A 17827-nucleotide genomic window follows, 5' to 3' on the forward strand; every position below is an offset into this window, starting at 1 on the left:
GAGGCAATGTCCGCCATTTTTTAGGCTAGCTATAGTGAATCTAATAAACATGTTTGTATTAAACAATTAATAAATTGCCGGTTATTCTTTTTAGTATTTAGAGCCGCTGGTTCTTGTTTTCTTTTTTTCATTAATCTTCTTACATGGCGTTGTTAAATATGGACTAGTGGCGTCCTCTGCAGTTATCTCAGCTTTTACATAATAATTCCATCGCAGGTTATAAGTTGGTGCAGCTCAGATACAATTTCCATTTCTTTCAGTTGACATACAGTGGGTGCATAGTATCCCTCTAGTGATGACAGGGTTAAATGCCTGACAGGAAGGGGCGGGCACTGCGTGTGTCAGGAGCCGGCTGGGAGCTGCACAGAGCACAGTGTTGTGGTGAGGTTCAGGAATAGAGACTGCAGGGTTGGTAGGTGAGGTTACTGGTAGTCTGCGACCTGTGGCTCTTCAGCTATTGTGAGACTACAACTCCCAGCATGCACTGACATTCCTGGCTGAACGAGTATGTATGACTATAATGTTTCCATAGATCTGTGGCTCTTCAGCTATTGTGAAACTCAGAGGCCTCATTCATAATGCCCATGGTTTTTTAAGTGAACTGAACATGGGTCACCATAGGGTTCTATGAGGAATCGTTCTTGCTTCCATAATATGGATGCTAAAATGATGACTGTATGAATGAGGCCTAACTCTCATCATGCCATGACGGTGGGAGTAGTCGCACAACAGCTGGAGAGGCACGGGCCACAAATCACTAGCTAGGTTGTAGGCCGTTTTTACATGTGGTATGGCAAGGCCATGTTCCATGAGCGCAGTTCTAGTAACGTTTAGTACGGCTGCCGATAACGCAAGCTTGTTTTAGGGTGAAAATGATAACGCTTTTTGCAGTGACGTGGCTTTTGTGCCTCATTGCTACTACTACATGTGAGGCACCTTTAGAGTAGTTGACTGATAAAACGGATTCGTTGCACTTCAGTAGTCCAGTATGTCAGACGTTGTAGGATCAGTGAGGACCGGGGATGTACTTTTCTTTTAACTGCAGTGTTATCTCATTATATTTCCTATTTCAGGACAGCTCCTGGACTATCTGCAGATACTACATCTGAAGCATCGGTGACCTATTCCGGGACGATGGCAGAAGAGGGGGGACCCGTGGACGTGGATGGCAGCATTATGGAGGGGGTGAGGGAGCCCCTTATGTGCTCACAGTTTTGTGCAGATTTCAAACCAAAGTCAGAAAAGTTCCCCTTTGATAAACTTATGAAAATAAATTGTGGAGAAGCTTAAAGGGAACCTTTCATAAATATCATGCTGCCCTATCTGTGAGCAACAAGAGTTGGGGACCGGGACGTGCAGTCTTATTGTATTCATGTAATCTACTACCTTATACGCCGGGTTGTGGTCGGTATAACTTGCCAGGATTGGGGAGATGTGTCTGATGAGCGTCTCACCTTTGCCCGCCCTCCTCCCTGTGACTGACATATCTCTTCTTCTACAGAAATAGGTCGATATTTCAATCACAAGAACAGGGAGGGAGAAGGCGGAGGGGAGCATGATATTTGACAGGTCCTCTTTAAATCTCAATGTTCAGAACAAGCCTAAAAAGAGCAGTATAAACGTTGCCTTTAATTGGAATTCTCCCTTAAGGGCTATGGACACCTTTTTACTTCAAAAAGGTTCAAAGAGTTTTCGGCTGCAATCTCCATTCCCTCTTTTATTCTCTCACTCCATGATTTTTAGCAACCAGCTCCTAGTTTCGGACTTTTCTCATGTGGACTTGTTCCTTTTAATAAAACATGCTGGATGTGAGGTCTGTGTGTCCAGGATGCTGTTGCCTTCACTTCATGTATCAGCGCAGTCCCTGTATTGCTTCCCTTTTTACACAGCCATAAATCCGTGCAAATGTGTCTATCTCCATATCTTATAGAATGCATTACTTAATTTGAATAAAAAATAAAAAAAATGCTGCATTCGCCCGCGGCCATTGAGCGCCGCGGGCATAAAACACAGCAAAATGTGCTTTCTCTGCCTCCCATTGCTGTCAATGGGAAGTCAGAGGCGTAAACGCCCGAAGATAGGGCATGTCCCTTCTTTCTCCCGCGAGACGGTTTTACCGCTCGTGGGAAAAAGACACCTCCGCCTCCCATTGAAATCAATGGGAGGCATTTTCGGACGGTTTTTGACGAGTTTTGCGGCGTGGTTTCCGCGTCAAAAAACTCGTAAAAAAAACTTAGTGTGAACATACCCTAAAAAGTTCACCAGAGCTGCTGGCAACTGTGTAACATGTTCTCATCGGACCTGATTAAAGACTGTGTACGATAAGTAACATACAACTGGTTGCAGTAAAACGTACTGTAGATAGATTATGTATTTGTATGTGAATATAATAAATAATTCCTTAGAGGTTTGTCAGGATGGAATAAGTGAAGTTTACTATAGATTAACTATACAGTATTTTTTTGGTGATCGTGTTCTAGGGAGGTCAAATCCTGCGTATCTGCACTGCTCTGAGCTGTCTTCTGGGTATTCGAGTCCGAGTGTCAAAGATCCGGGCAGGACGAAGCACGCCAGGCTTAAGGTGGATCATATATTATTTTTTTTATTATGTAATGGAAGTAGACTGTTCCATGATGCTCCATTAGGATGAGGACTCACGTCATGTCTTTGTTGCGGTGTTTTGACGAGATTTTCTGAAAATGATGGCAAATATGTTGCAGATTTGCAAAACCGCAGCATTTCTACTACAGTTTTTCCTTCAAAACCACAACAAATCTGCTAAGTGTGGACTTGCTCTTACTGTTCTTGATATGAAATGCTACAGAGTATGGATGTGTCTGGCTCCATTGCTTTAGTGTCCTCCATGCACTTATATCTAACCCATTTCTATGATTTAATAGCATGTTGTTAACGGGTCAATCCCACAAAGCACCATACTTTTACTTCATGGTGATGGTGCGGGCACTCGACCTGTGCTCACGTCATCACTAGTGGGTGGCAGCTGTAACTTACACAGAGATCACTCCAATCCCGGCCTTTAGCCCCCGTGGTAAATAGCACCTTTGTCATCTAAGGAGTTTAACAGAGGTAGAGGGTTCATCCCATCAGCACAAAATGTTAAAAAAAAAAAAAACATATTTGGTATTGCTGCATTTGTAACCTTACTGAAGGCCAATATAGGCAGTGTCTAGGAATCTTTATACTAAGAATAATTTTCATAACAAAAGTCAAGAAATGCTGTGAATAGCGGTTTTAAAGTAATTTGCAATATTTATTGCATATAAAAATAAATTTTTTATTTCCTTGTGTCCCCCTTGGTGCTGCTGATAATCTGTGCTGCTAGGGGAGGGGCTCTAAGCAGGATCTGTCCCCTTCTTCCTCTAGCAGCAGAACATGGAGTCCCTTTCCCCTGCAAATAGGTAACACGGGATCCAGAGTAGTGAAGATATGTGTGACATCCACAGTATGCACTCTCTTAAAAATCAATAAAAATATAATTAAATAAAACCATAAAGACTGAGTGGGCATGTGCAGGATTCATATCTGCGGTCAGTATCCAGAGCTTTACAATCTTAACAAGCTGAGGAGTCTCCCCAGCTATGCTCCCATGCTAGTGCAGTGGCTCTGCTCCTTCCCTGACAAGCAGAGCAAATGGCTATTTCTATTGGCTGCTTTGCAGTAAACAGAGGATCCCTATGCAACCTGGCTGTGGGGATAGTGACTGAGCATGCATCTCCACCAGCACTCACAGTAGGCAGGTGTGCACGTTTCTATACACTTGAATACCAGATTGCGTCATAATATGTCATAACTCTGTCACTATTTTATGCTGCCCTGAGATAAAACGATATAGTGCAGACACCCTGATTCCCCCCCCCCCCCCCCATTGCTGAGGTATTGCCCCCCTTTATTTATTAAACGATATGTAAATGAACCGCTGGTTAGCCAGGTGAGACTCACGCGATGACACTGGCCTAGGAATATCTGGAGGAAACGGCCTCGCGCTGATGGTTCAGCGTCAGAGGCTCTCTGCGATCTCCGCCCATTGGGAATCGCTGGCGGCCAAACCCGCTTGACTAGCCAGCGGTTAATTTACTTATTTAATAAATAAAGAGGAGGCAATATCTCAGCAGTGGGGGGACACAGAAGTAAGGAACAAACATCGCTAGACTCCGACACAGCAGCAATTACGTGAGTCTAATAACTCACTTTGTAGGAGCTAGTGACAGGTCCTCTTTAAGGGGTTAAACCACGTTACTGCCTCCGGTATATTTACATGACTTAATCAATAAATAACCAATGTATAGCTCGTTCACGGTTCTGAAATTCAGTACCTCACCTCAGTTCATCTTCTAAAGTTGACCACAAACATTCGGGGGTGACTTATGGTCACTATAGAGGCGACAGTGTTGCCAAATTACAAACTAAGGTCCTTTTACACTGGCCCGTTTTGGCCGGGACAACGAGGGCCCGTCGACGAGACATCTTTCACAAGGAGCTAGTATGGGGATGAGAGCTTGTTACTCCGATTGCTCATCCCAATACATTACTATCATGTCGGCAGCACGTCTCCCTGGTTACTGAATGTTCAGCCGACAATAATATTTCAGCCGATGAACGTGCGTTTGCTCGTTCGTTGGCTAATCGTTGCCCTGTTTACACGGCAATTATCGGCAATGAGTGTTCTGTTAACGCTCGTTTGCCCGATAATTGGCCGGTGTAAAAGGGCTCCAAGTCTGTGGGAACTTTTGATAACAAATCTAATGTCTATGGCCAGCTTATAACCCATGATAGGATAACTTCACTCCCACCTTATTATCGAGTGCAGAAAGGAAATGTACATAATTGTATACCACCCTTAAACTTCTATTCCTTCCACAAAAAAAAACACTTTTTTTTTTTCTTTGTTCTCCACTTCAGGGCTTTGTTTAGGGGGAGGATGGGAGAAATACATTTGTTGGATTTTTATATTTGACTACATATATGTAATAAAAATATAATTAGAAAGAAAAAAAGTAAAAAAAACAACCTAATATAGGGAATATGAAGTGCTGCCTCTTTACACCGTGTTGTTTGTTGTGATACACATCAAGCCGAAAGCGCAAAAAAGTTTTCAATTTAAAATATGAAAAGTTAACACCACAAGTAAATTTGCATTTTACCCTTATAATCTACGATTAAATTTGTAATATTCCTTATTTTTTAAAATAAAACTTCTAAAAAAAAATTAAAAAAAATGGCTTCTTGTCCAGGGACTTCGATATAGTGAAATGGATACTGCCTATTTCAGGGAGGCATATCTGTTTTGCCCTTTTTTATCTATTGTCATTTTCGTCACAGGCCACAACATTTATCAGGACTGGAGACTGTTCGTGATTTGTGTGCTGGCCAACTGGAAAATGCGATCATTGGCTCTACAGAGATAAACTTTACCCCAGCAAGAATAAAGGGGGGATGTTTGACCGCTGATACAAAGACTGCTGGGTTAGTAAACAATATTTTCTTTAGTTATTAGATTACCACTATTCTACTGCTCATTTTCAAAGTGTTGCTAATATAGAATTCTAAATTATATTTGCCCAGCTTTTAAATGTAGTCCTTTCTTTCTTTTTTTTTTTAGAGTATTTTTTTTCTTACTTATTGTATTATAAGTGTCATTTTAACATCCTAGTGATCCCTTTTTATTTGTAGAGGATCTTTCCTACCATGGCGATTATGTGACTTGGATTCCAGCCATTCAGCATTCTATTTTTTTCGCCATAGAAGTATTCAAAGGAATGTGATATCAGAAAATTATCTATTGTTTGAATCAAGTTTTTATGTTAAACATCTTATTTTTAGGAATTTGTGTCATTATCTATATTAACCTTTTCTTGACATTGGATGTACAGTTTGAGCCCGCTCCATACTAAGCGGTTGTCGGCTGTGTGGATGCCGACATCTCACTGCAACGACTGGATAACTCCAATCACCAGCCGTTTAACCATTTAGATGCCACAGCAATAGCTATTGACTCCGGCATCTATGCTGTTATAAAGAGGGGGCGGCCCCCTCCGCCAGCCCGTTAGCCCCCCGCGACGCGATTTCAATTTGCTGGTGATTGTCGTAGCAGTCTGGGGCCTACTGACGTATTCCAGTATATTGTGCAAGCGATCCAACGATCGATTAAGTCCCCTGGCAGGGACTAATAAGAAAAAACAACTTTTAACTGTTTTATTACTTTTGTTTTTAATTCTATAATTTTTATTTTATTTTTAAAACGTAACCTGCTAGTGACCGCCCATAGGTGTTTTTTACGGCGGTCACTAACGGGCTTTATTCTGATGCAGTAGCCTTTTTACGGCACTGCATCAGAATAAATCCGCACCACCGGGAGCAGTAAAAGTTCCCTGCTACCGGAGGGCTGGGAGCAGACCTGCTCGAGCGTGCAGGATTAAAATCTGCACTGATCCCGTCCATTTAACCCCTCAGATGCGGCGGTCAATAGTGAGAGGCATGGCCTATTAGTTTTACAGTGACAGGCAATAATACACTGCAATACAGAAGTATTGCAGTGTGTTATAAAACCGATCGATCAAATAATCGCATAGTAAAGTCCTTTAGTGGGACAAAAAAAAAAGGTTTCATAAAGTTTATATAAAATAAATTATCCCGAATTAATAAAATAAAATAATGAAAAACTCCCTTTTTCCCCATACAAAATGCTTTCTTAGGCCCCATGTACACGGACAGGCTGCGATTGCGGGCATGGCCGGCTGCGGACAGCTGCCCACATTCTCGGCCCGTACTCCCATACATAGTATGGGAGCACGGCACGTAAAACGCAAAAGATAGGACGTGTCCTATCTTTTGCAATACACTTCTATGGCCCGAACACCTTCTCGTAAATAAACGGGAAGGTGTCCGTGGACAATAGAAGCGAATGGGTCCGTAATTACGGATTACTTTTACAGGGATGTGTATGGGGCCTTATGAAAAAGTAAAAAAGTTACACATGTTTGGTATCACCGCGTCCGTAACAACCCTAATATAAAACAATTACATTATTTAACCTGCACGGTGAACTCTGTAAAAATAAAATAAAAATCAATGCCAGAATGGCTGTTTTCTGTTTATCCTGCCTTTAAAAAAAAATGTATATGTACTCCCAAATGGTACCAATAAAAACTACAAGTCGTCCCTCATACAGCTATGTCATCAGAAAATTAAAAAATTATGGCTCTTAAAATATGGCGACACAAAAACAACTAATTTTGAAAAAAGTGTTTTTACTGTGTAAAAGCAGTAAAACATAAAAGAAAACTATATAAATTTGGTATCGCCACAATTGTAACGACCTGCCGAATAAAGTGATGTTATTTATACCACATGGTAAACTGCTTAAATTTAAGACCCAAAGAAAGTGGCAAAATCACAGGTTTTTTTTCTATTCCTCCCCCCCCCCACAAAATAGTTAATTAAAGTTAAGCATTAAGTTATATATACCCCAAAATGGTGCTATTAAAAAATACTTGTCCCACAAAAAAAAAGTCCTTATACAGCTATCTCGACACAAGAATAAAAAAGTTCTAGCTCTTTGAATTCGACGATGGGAAAAACGTGAAACCTTGTTTGGTCACTAAGGCCTAAACATGCTGGTCACTAAAGTAAATTAATAAAAAATAAACATAATTGGTATCTCCGCATCCTTAAAAGTCCAAAGTATTACAAGGTAACTATTTAACCCACACATTGAACGCCAAATTGCTGTCTTTTAATTCCCACAAAAAAATTGAATGAAAAGTGGTCAAAAAATCGCATATACCTCAAAATGGTACCAAAAACTACAGTTCATCGAGCAAAAAAAAAAAGCCCACACGCAGCTTGATCGACAGAAAAATAAAAAACTTTTTGTTTAACAATTAGTTTTTTTCTTTGTAAAAGAAGCACAGTCTAAAAAATATAAATTTGGGATGGATGTAATCGTATTGACCTGCAGACCCTTTACATTAACAATATTTGAGTCTCATCTCTTGCAGTGGTATTGGGACTCCACTCCTATCATTAATATTCTGGCTTGGTTCAGGGAAGGAGGAAAGTGATTATCCAATGGCCATTTCTTTTCTCCATCTTCTCAGCGGTCACGTGATGGGTGGACCCCAATCTTTGCAGACCGTTTTCACTTGGATACCAGGATGGTTTTGCTGATAGCCCCCAGTTCCCCAAAATGAAGAAATTTTTCTAAGAAATGTATATTATAAACGCGTTCATCTTTAAACTCATATATATTTTGTGAAAAAATAGTACGTTTTTGTTGTTTTTTAAGGACCGTGCCTTGTGTCCAGCAGGAAAAAAAATTCCCTTAATTATGTTATAATCTGCTTAAAAAGGGTTGACTCATTAGACATCCGTGGCATATTGCTAGGATATGCCACTAACATCCGATCACTGTGAACCCGTCAATTGTTATAAACTAAGTGGCATTGCCGCTAGAGTAGAGCTGGGCCACTTTGTCTTTTTTTTCCAGTTGGCCGCATGGTTGGCTGTTGACTATAATGGGTCGAGTATTTAGCCTCCCCATAAGAAAACAAGGCGAAGTGGCGTGCTTTACTAGCACTGTGGACACTTCATTCTTGTGGTCAGAATCTCCATCCTAGCGATATAACCGCAATCTCTGTAATGAGACAACCCCTTTAGCTATTTCACTATTGATTTTTTTTCTTCCACTACTATCCCCTCTTGTTGTCTTTTGTAGGAGTGTGTGCTTACTACTTCAGGTCTCCCTTCCCTGTGTCCTCTTTGCTGAAACACCTTCTGAATTGATCTTTAAAGGTGGCACAAATGCAGAGATGGCCCCGCAGATTGACTACACCACCATGGTTTGTATGCATCCTGCAGTTGTAGCACACTTCATTCATGCAAACTCCTAAACTCATTGATAACAATAATCCACTAATATTCAAGAGCCATCACTATCCCCTTCATACTATACTACTCATCTGTAGTTTGGGTCTGTTCCGGTATGCAGTTTTATCACAAATCGGTGTGGTTTTGCTATTACCCAGTGTATATATACACTGTCACTCTATGGCATACCGATCCATACGTCAGGGCCATAATTCAGTGTATAGATTGCTAGATTTTTCCAGTACATATACCAAATGTGAATAAAGCCTCAACACTTGGTTTTTCTGTTACCTTAATCATAATTTAAAGCTGTTGCCTTGAAAGCTGCGGGATGTTAGGATTTTTCCACTGCGAAGAATAAGTCTGACACCTCCGTTGCCCTAAATAGGGAGATTATTTCTCCAGAGACCAGCGTCTTCTATTTTTAAAAGGGAGACCCTGTGTGTAGGATTCCATCCTAGATTTTATTTAAACTAACCATTGATAATTTATCTTCTCTACAGGTTTTTAAGCCAATTGCTGAACATTTCTCCTTTAAATTAGATTGTGACATCAGAAAAAGGTACAGTAAAAACAAAAGGCAGATTTAAAACATCCGAGCATGCATAACGTAATAATCACAGGACCTTCTCTCCTAACTTTGTCCTGCGGTGACCAATAATTGACATCTGTATTGATTTATTGCATCCCTGTTAAAATAGTTGAGTATTCGTGGTCATACACCTTTCCCTTCTCATCTGTCCCCTTCTCCCTCCCTTCTCAGCTTTACTTGCAGGGAAATAGACAATGGGGAGTTCTATGAATAATGTTGTAGGGTGCAGGAATATCTGCAAATATGGCACAAATTTGTCAAAATCGTGCATATGCGCTGATAAATTTGACACCATTACTTAAAAAAGTTTTCTCTTTTTCATACAGTCTTCTCTTCCATATTCCTCTTCATGGCTGGCATACTTTTGGCACCAATATTTTGATCCAGACAAATTTGCACAACTAAATATGATGCATTTTACAACTCGCCCGCTCCCCTTTTTCTACTCAAAGTGTAAAAAGTGTCTCAAACATGTAAAACATTTGGCCACACTTTTGGTGCAATTTGCATCCGAATTTGTAAATCTCCCCTAATTACAATAATGGTTGCAGAAAGTAAAAAGTTTCACATGGTTCTCACTATTTTATGTTTTTGTTTTATTCTTCCAGGGGCTACTACCCTCGTGGTGGAGGAGAAATCTTAGTCAGGGTTTCCCCTGTCAAATACTTAAAGCCTATTAACTTGACAGATCGGGGTACAGTCACAAAGATCTATGGACGGGCATTTGTGGCTGGTGTCCTTCCATACAAGGTAAGTATGTGCTTGTTGCAACCAATGCAAAAAAGTTTAGATGTTACTTGCCAATTGTCATATGTGTTAGCAAAGTTCTAAATGTCAATTCTACTTCATGCAGGACACCGTAAATGTGAGATGAGCAACTTAAAGGGTAACTAAACGTTCAACAATCTTATGATGTCATAGTGATGTGATTGGTGGGGGTCCGAGCACTGAGACCCCCACCAATCGCTAAAAAGAAGCTGAAGAAGCGCTCGTGTGAGCGCTGAGCCACTCACTTCGTTTCTGTTCGGCTTTTTCCGGAAATCAATGTAGCTGTGTACGGCCTCAATAGAAAGTCTATGAGCCGCTACATCGGCTTTCTGGAAAAAGCTGAATAGAAACTAAGCGGCTGAGCGTTCACACGAGCGCTTCTCCCACTTCGTTTTAACGATTAGTGAGGGTCTCCGTGCTCAGACCCCCACCAATCAAAACTTCGGAAATGTCAGAAGTTTGTTGAACGTTTAGTTACCCTTTAACTCTGCCTGTAGCATGTAGCTACCGCTTATCATTTCTGTTGGCTGGTTGTGCCTATTTAAGCTTATGGTTCTGCTCTAGTGGTTTTACTCATTGGAATATATAAGCAAATTATTTATATTTTAATTTCTCTAGATGGTAAAGGATATGATTTCAGCTGCAGTACGTTGCATACGACGGGAGCTCCGAGATCTCTATGTGAATATCCAAGGTGTTCAAGAAACTGGAGGCCAAGCAGTAGGAAATGGCAGTGGGATCATGTACGTTTTATTTGTACTGGGTGTTAGAGTAATCCAAAGGTTGGGTGATAGACAAATGCTATCAAATCTGTTCACCCTGTTTTCCTAATTATAATGGACGACAGCTGTCGGTGAACAGACACAGTGGTTGGTCTCACAGAGCCTCTAAGGACATTCCCTCAGGCTCCTACTTTTATTGTATCGCAAAATGGGAGTACATTTTAGAGCATCATTTGACACAACACCAAGCATTCGACGTCCGTCGGGCATCGATCACCAATCGTAGTATGGAATAACAACTTAAGATATAAGAAAGCATGCATACATTACTAGTGGGATACACCCAGATGTGTAACGGAAAAGGACAAAGAGATGGTCCCTATGCCCGCTCCTTTATGAACCAGCCAAAACTAGATTTTACTACTTGGTTTTGTGTCTGGGCTTACAAAGCTGAACTTTTAACGACCATTTTAGCACATGGAGTACAATAGAAACACATCATTACTATAACATGAGTATGAAAAAGTAAACCATCTATACGAGAGCAGAGTTTCTCAATGTTACGAAGGCAAGTACCCCTTAATCAAAATCATTTATATCATCCTACACAAGGCTATGATCATATACTGTGCTTGCACCAATTAAATGTAAAGCCTCAGGACAGTGTAAGTAGCCCCTAGAGACATGGCAGGAACACCCCGGGGAATTTACCACAGATAGTGTGACCCAGTGCCAAGGTGGACCTTTTATCCAGAGGACATTTTCTGCATATGATGTCCTCAGATCCAAGTTCAAGAGAAATGTAATAAATAGCATCTGACACAGGCTGGCAAAAAAGATTTCCCTTTTGTTTTCTAGAATTATTGCAGAGACCTCTACAGGCTGTTTATTTGCGGGGTCCTCTCTTGGACGGAAAGGTAATTTCTCCTTTTTTTTTTTTTTTAATTCTTTTATTTGTCATTTTGTTATTTTATATCACAAATCGTGCAAATAATATACACAACATAGTGTGAAAAAGGCAGTGAAAAACATGCAACAGATCACAGGTCAGTTATCAGCCTCACATCAACACATGGGGTCACCTGAGAGTACCATGTCGCTGAAAACACTTATTTAAGGAATCTCCGATATGCACCCTGAACCCGCAGCCGTGCATGGTATGTCCTGAGTGAGTATAAGAGCATTAAAGAGAGAAACAGAGACAGAGAGAAGGAGAGGCAAATTAGTAAGGAAAGAAAGAAGAGAAAAATGGGGAGGGAGGGACCATGAAGGGAGGTGAGGTGGGGGGGGGGGGGGCTGACCTGACATTCCGGATCTAGACAGGAATTCACGAGGCCATGATGATTTTATATTCCTCGGTCGTTTGGAAACGAATCAATTCACGCCATGTTTTTGGAAGGAGGCATGAGTCCCCTTCATTGATGCCGTGAGGTCCTCCATTCTCATGATTTCCTGGATCTTGCCGAACCACATGCCCACTGTCGGAGGACAGGACTGTCTCCACATGCCCTAGCCGCGTTTACCAAGTGTCGAACTACCGAACGTCTATACGAGGGCAGTGGGACCTCACACAAATGAGGCAGGAAGAGGCCCGGGGATCTCGGGAGAAGGTAATCTGTAAACTTTGAGGAAATGCGCCACATCTCGGACCAGAACCCAGTCAGGAGTGGGCAGTCCCAGAAAATATGCAGGATTGTACCCACATGGTCACCACATCTCCAGCATAATGGCGAGGCCGCCGGGATCATAGCATGCAATCTGGAAGGCACCCTGTACCAACGGGACAATATCTTAAACCCTGCCTCTTGGAATCTACTGGCCATGGAGGACTTATGTGTCATGGTGAACAGGCGGTCTTGTTGTTCAGGTGTAAATGTTTCTCCCAAATCCCTCTCCCAGCTGAGCAAGTACGGAGGTAGCGGCAAATTGGAGGGCGAGATCAAAAATGCATAGATTCTGGATAAAGCATGTCGGATTATAGGGCCTGCAACTTACCCGCCCGCAACCATACTTGAAATGGACCACTATCCAGTCTTGGTGGAAAGGCAGGGTTGCCCAAGATTGGAAATAGCGGGGAGGGGGACGGCGAGAACTCTGCCCGAGTAAACACCCGCGCTGCGACTGCCAGAGTGGGGCCGATTGTCGGGTGTAACCGCGCGAACCTGGGAACATGTCTGCCCAACCACGGCAGAGCCTGCAATGGGATAGACATAAACGCCTGTTCCATAGACACCCATTCTTTCATCCCGCCGTGCCGAAACCAGTCTAAGATTCGTGTCAAGTGGGAGGCGTGATGATAGGAAACAAAGTCCGGAAGACCAATGCACCCCTCCCCCTTTACACGAAAGAGCAAAGATCGGGCGATACGTGCTGGTTTCCCTGCCCATATGAATTTGTGCACCAGGGACAGCAGGGACTGAAAGAACGGGCGTGGGATATGGATCGGTAGTGCCTGTAGGAGATACAGAATCCGTGGCAAGATGTTCATTTTAAAAATCGCACACCTACCGAACCAGGTGAAAGTGCCCGACGTCCACGAGTCCAGGTCCGCCTTTATACGTTGAAGAAGCAAAGGGAAGTTCACCGCATAAAGGCGAGAAAGATCACTGGGAAGTCGGACTCCCAGGTATTTAAGCGAGTCCCTTGCCCACTTGAAGGAAAAAGACTCCGACAGGTCAGCGACCAAAGTCTGTGGTAACGAGATATTAAGGGCCTCTGACTTCTGGTAGTTTATTTTGAAGTTGGATAATCTCGAGTATCTACTCAGCTCCGCCATCAGGTTAGGCAGGGAAATTCTAGTGGCTGTGAGGAAGAACAGCAGGTCATCCGCATAAGCGGCAACCTTATGGGATCTGCCTCCCAGGTCCACACCTGTAATGTCCGGGTTGGAGCGGACATGACACAACAAGGGCTCCAGGCATAAGATAAAGATCAGAGGCGATAGGGGGCAGCCTTGGCGTGTGGCGTTAGTAATCGTAAAGGAGGATGAGAGGTGCCCCTTGACCTGAGCTGACGGGGAGGAGTAGAGACCAGAGATCCATGACATCATATGAGTCCCTATTCCTATATGTCGTAGGGTGGCCAACAAAGTCCCAACTGACCATGTCGAAGGCCTTTTCCGCGTCCGTTGACAAAAAACAAGTGGGGAGTGACATGACTGCCGCCTGGTACATTAAATTAATTGCCCGTGTGGTGTTATCTCTTGCTTCCCGTAAGGGCATGAAACCCATTTGGTCACTATGTATCACAGTTTGAAGGAGCGGAGACAACCGATATGCCAGAATGGTAATTTCTCTTTTTATATTACCCTTCAAAAATAGTTTTACTAAGAAGTTGGCATAATATGAATGACTTTTTTTATTATTCTGAGGTCGTGTAATCTTCAGATTGCTTTAATAAAATCACGTATGGAGGATAGGTGACAATTTTTTTTTACTTGACAGACTTTCTTTCCTGAGCAGTTACCAGCGCCTGTCAGAATTTCCTACAAGAAGATTTGTGAAATTTAAACGTTGATTCTGGCAAAGGAAAAACTGTCGTTAAGAGGAATTCATACAATTATATTACCCACAGTTCTTGATTATTTTTTTTTTTTATATTTTTTTAAGGGGTACCCTCAGACCGTGTTGGTGCTGAAGCTGCAGAAATCCTTCTCCGAAACCTTCGTCATGGTGGCTGCGTTGATGAATATTTACAGGACCAGGTAAAATTGTACAGGAAGAATTACACAAGATAAACATTATATAGAAAAGAGGGTTAGTTATAGAATATGTAGACACGTAATGTAGACCAGGCCACAGTCAATGGAAATGTCAGTATGCTTGATCTAGAGAGTGCTAGCCACCCTTTAACACCACCACTGCTAATTTTATTTCGCCTATGCACTTATGTGTTGTGCTTTTCAATTTTTTTTTTATTATAGATCCAGCATAAAACATGTGGCCATATCTATCAAAACTGTCACCAAGAAAAAAATTACCTTTCTCCATATCAACTAGTTAGATTCTGGGTTTTATGTAATTTTACAGAACAGAATGAAAATGGAAGCTAAACTACAATTGGTGATTTTAGGCATAGAATTTCAAACTGTAGTTTCAGTTTTTTAATATTTGTGTTTTTTGTTTTTTTTGCTTTTTTATTCTCCAGTTGATCATTTTTATGGCCCTGGCAGATGGGGTCTCACGGATCAAGACCGGACCCCTGACCTTACATACACAGACAGCCATCCATTTTGTAGAACTTCTTACCAAGGTAAGAATGATTCACCAGATTTTCTTATTCGATGCAGAGAACATATTTTTGGGGTGCTATTCTTCTAGTATTTTTTCTTTGTGTGCAAAGCTGTGTTAAAAACATTTGTAAAGCAGCAAATGCACTATAAAAAAGGGACTTTCTAAGATGCCTATAAATGCTTAAACTAGTTCTTCGTTTTGGAGGTTGTAGACTGCACCTGCTTACAAGCTGAATTTGTTGTCTGTTCTCTGTTAGTGATAGTAAATTACCAAGATCGACCGAACATTAGGGCACATCGATAGAGTAATCGTAATTACATTTGACTAAGAAGAAAAAAAGGTGTTCAATTTGGTGCTAACGTATCCAAATTTATAATAACGGTGCAAATAATTCAACTCATGAAAAGAAAAATACACCACAAAAAGGCTGTAATTCAATAATAAATCTGAAGCAATCATTGCAAGTTTTTTAGTCCGAGCCCCTTTGATGCATTTTTCATATCTGTTGTATAGCTGTACAGTGGCACACAGCTCCATACCGTGCAGAGATTTTGTGCCACTGTACCATGCTTTTTTGGAGGCATATGGAGGTACAGTAAGGCCCCACACACCTCTCTAGTGCCCTATCCGTTCCCTATGGTTGGATTCGCTGCATATCCGGCCTAGAACCTGCAGCACATTCCGTAAAAAAAACACACATTGTGGTGCAGTTTTTCGGGCGGAATTTCCCCAGCGCTGTAAAAAAAAAAATGTTCATACATCACGGTGACACGTCCTGTCGTTCTGAAGCCTGGCCTCCTGGGATGAGGGTTCATCCCTTGTGACAGCTGCAGCCTGTGATTGCCTGCGGCAGTCACATGGGATGAAATGTCGTCCCTGGAGGCCGAGCTGGACGCAAGAGCAGAGAGTTCTGGATATGTATGAGATCTTTTTCCGACTTGCGGTTTTTGCGGTGGAATTGCTGCGATTCCGCCGCAAAAGTCGCAACACTTGGCTATTTGTTGCGGGTTTTACATCCCCATTGAATTCAATAGGGAAAACCTGCAACAAAAACGCAGCATGAATTGAATTGCTGTAGGTTTAAATTTTGCACCACAAGTCAATTTATAAAAGGTTTTTTTAGGCGTTTTTTTTTATGCAGCATGTGGAGAAGACTTGTTCAAATCCCATCTGCTTTGCTGCTACTGTAATGCGCTGCAGATTTCCTGCAATGAAATCCGTTGCGGAAAATCCGCAGTATCCACGCTACGTGTGAACCCGGCCTGTGTGTTTGTGTGTGCAGTTGTACGTGGTTCCTTTTTTTTTTTTTTTTTTTTTTTTTTTTTTTTTCGTGTTCTATAGAACAGTTGATTGGTGAAGTTGATTCGCCTGTTAGCGAAGCATCACTATAATACTATTTTATATTGTAAGAATTCCTTTTTATTCCCAACAGGCCAAATTTACCGTGACAAAGTGTGAAGAGCCGGGCACTGACATCTTTATTATAGAGTGTCAAGGAATTGGCCTTCAGAATAAGAATCTTTGACAATCCTCTAAGAATACCAGAGAAGAGAACAATGAGTGAAGTCTCCCAAAACAGCACAGCATGCAGTGAACAAAGCATGACACTAGAGGGCAGTGATCATCAAGTGCTTTATTACCATTTGTTTACAGCTTTACATTCTGATTCTGTTCTGTCTGAGGGAATCAGACAGATCGTGCGCATGAGCGGAGTTTAAGTTAATATTTTACTGCTGAGTGACTGATATGCGCCATGACTCCAAATAAACTGGGGAAAACATTTGAATTTCGTTTTATCAGTATAGTTGTACATTAAAATGTATCTTATGGCTTTTGGGGGGTTTTTGCGCTCCTTTTTATAATATGGATTGCATACAGATTACATATGAAATAATGTTGGGATTTTCTGACTGACAATAGGGGAACTTTATCAACTTTTCTGCACCAGTTTTCTGGTGTAGAAAAGGGGGCAAAAGTCACCACCTTTTTATGCCACCCTCAGCACTTATGTGGAAAGGGGGCGGGGCCACAGTTCCGGAAAAAAATTATTATAATTTATGCCAGAAATTATAGTGAAAATCTATGCCAGCTCCTAGATGACTTTAATTCCAATACGTGCTCGGCCTCGTACCTTACCCCCCCCCCCCCCCCCCCACACACACCTATTGCACCGTCAATTAAACTAAAAGTGAAATAGAACTTTTTTTTAATTACGCTCACCTCCCCACTCATCTGCTCTCCTTCGGGTCCCCTCCGCATGACACGGCTCAAACAACTTACTGATGTCGGGCAGTGGCAGGATATAGTATGCACCATAGCACTGTTGACGTTGAAGTGTTGTCACATATAAGGTTCTGACACTGTTCGGCATGAACACCTTGTATGAGCCGCGCTGTAAAAATGAGGGGAGAAAAGGAGCGGTGCGGTGAATGTGTTTTTGTTTTTTATTTATGGGGGGAATGGATGGCGTATGGTCGTTACATAGTTAGTACGGCTGAAAAAAGACACATGTCCATCAAGTTCAACCAAGGGATGGGAAAAGGGATGGAAAAATTTCTATACATAGGAGCTAATACTTTTTTGTTCTAGGAAATTATCTAACCCTTTTTTAAAGCCCTCTACTGTCC

The 17827-nt window shown here is 41.8% G+C and overlaps 1 protein-coding gene across 1 annotated transcript; it reads left to right on the top strand.

The window, feature by feature from the left end:
* The first annotated feature begins 293 nt into the window (after positions 1-293).
* RTCA (RNA 3'-terminal phosphate cyclase) lies at positions 294-16986 on the top strand. The gene is made up of 12 exons (XM_075833349.1): positions 294-381; positions 1079-1185; positions 2481-2581; positions 5341-5484; positions 8735-8858; positions 9390-9448; positions 10087-10228; positions 10865-10989; positions 11827-11885; positions 14577-14671; positions 15115-15219; positions 16633-16986. Exons 1-12 carry the CDS (start codon positions 309-311, stop codon positions 16723-16725), a joined length of 1227 nt encoding a protein of 408 aa, XP_075689464.1. The 5' UTR covers positions 294-308; the 3' UTR covers positions 16726-16986.
* The last annotated feature ends 841 nt before the right edge of the window (positions 16987-17827 follow it).

Source organism: Rhinoderma darwinii, chromosome 7 (genome assembly GCF_050947455.1).
Source record: "Rhinoderma darwinii isolate aRhiDar2 chromosome 7, aRhiDar2.hap1, whole genome shotgun sequence".
Taxonomy (NCBI): domain Eukaryota; kingdom Metazoa; phylum Chordata; class Amphibia; order Anura; family Rhinodermatidae; genus Rhinoderma; species Rhinoderma darwinii.

Excerpts from the sequence above, each read along its gene's own strand:
- RTCA (XM_075833349.1), top strand. The coding sequence starts at position 309 with ATGCCTGACAGGAAGGGGCGGGCACTGCGTGTGTCAGGAGCCGGCTGG. Across the intron at positions 382-1,078 it reads GCACAGAGCACAGTGTTGTG|CTCCTGGACTATCTGCAGAT; the intron begins GTGAGGTTCAGG and ends ATTTCAGGACAG. Across the intron at positions 10,990-11,826 it reads GGAAATGGCAGTGGGATCAT|AATTATTGCAGAGACCTCTA; the intron begins GTACGTTTTATT and ends TTTGTTTTCTAG.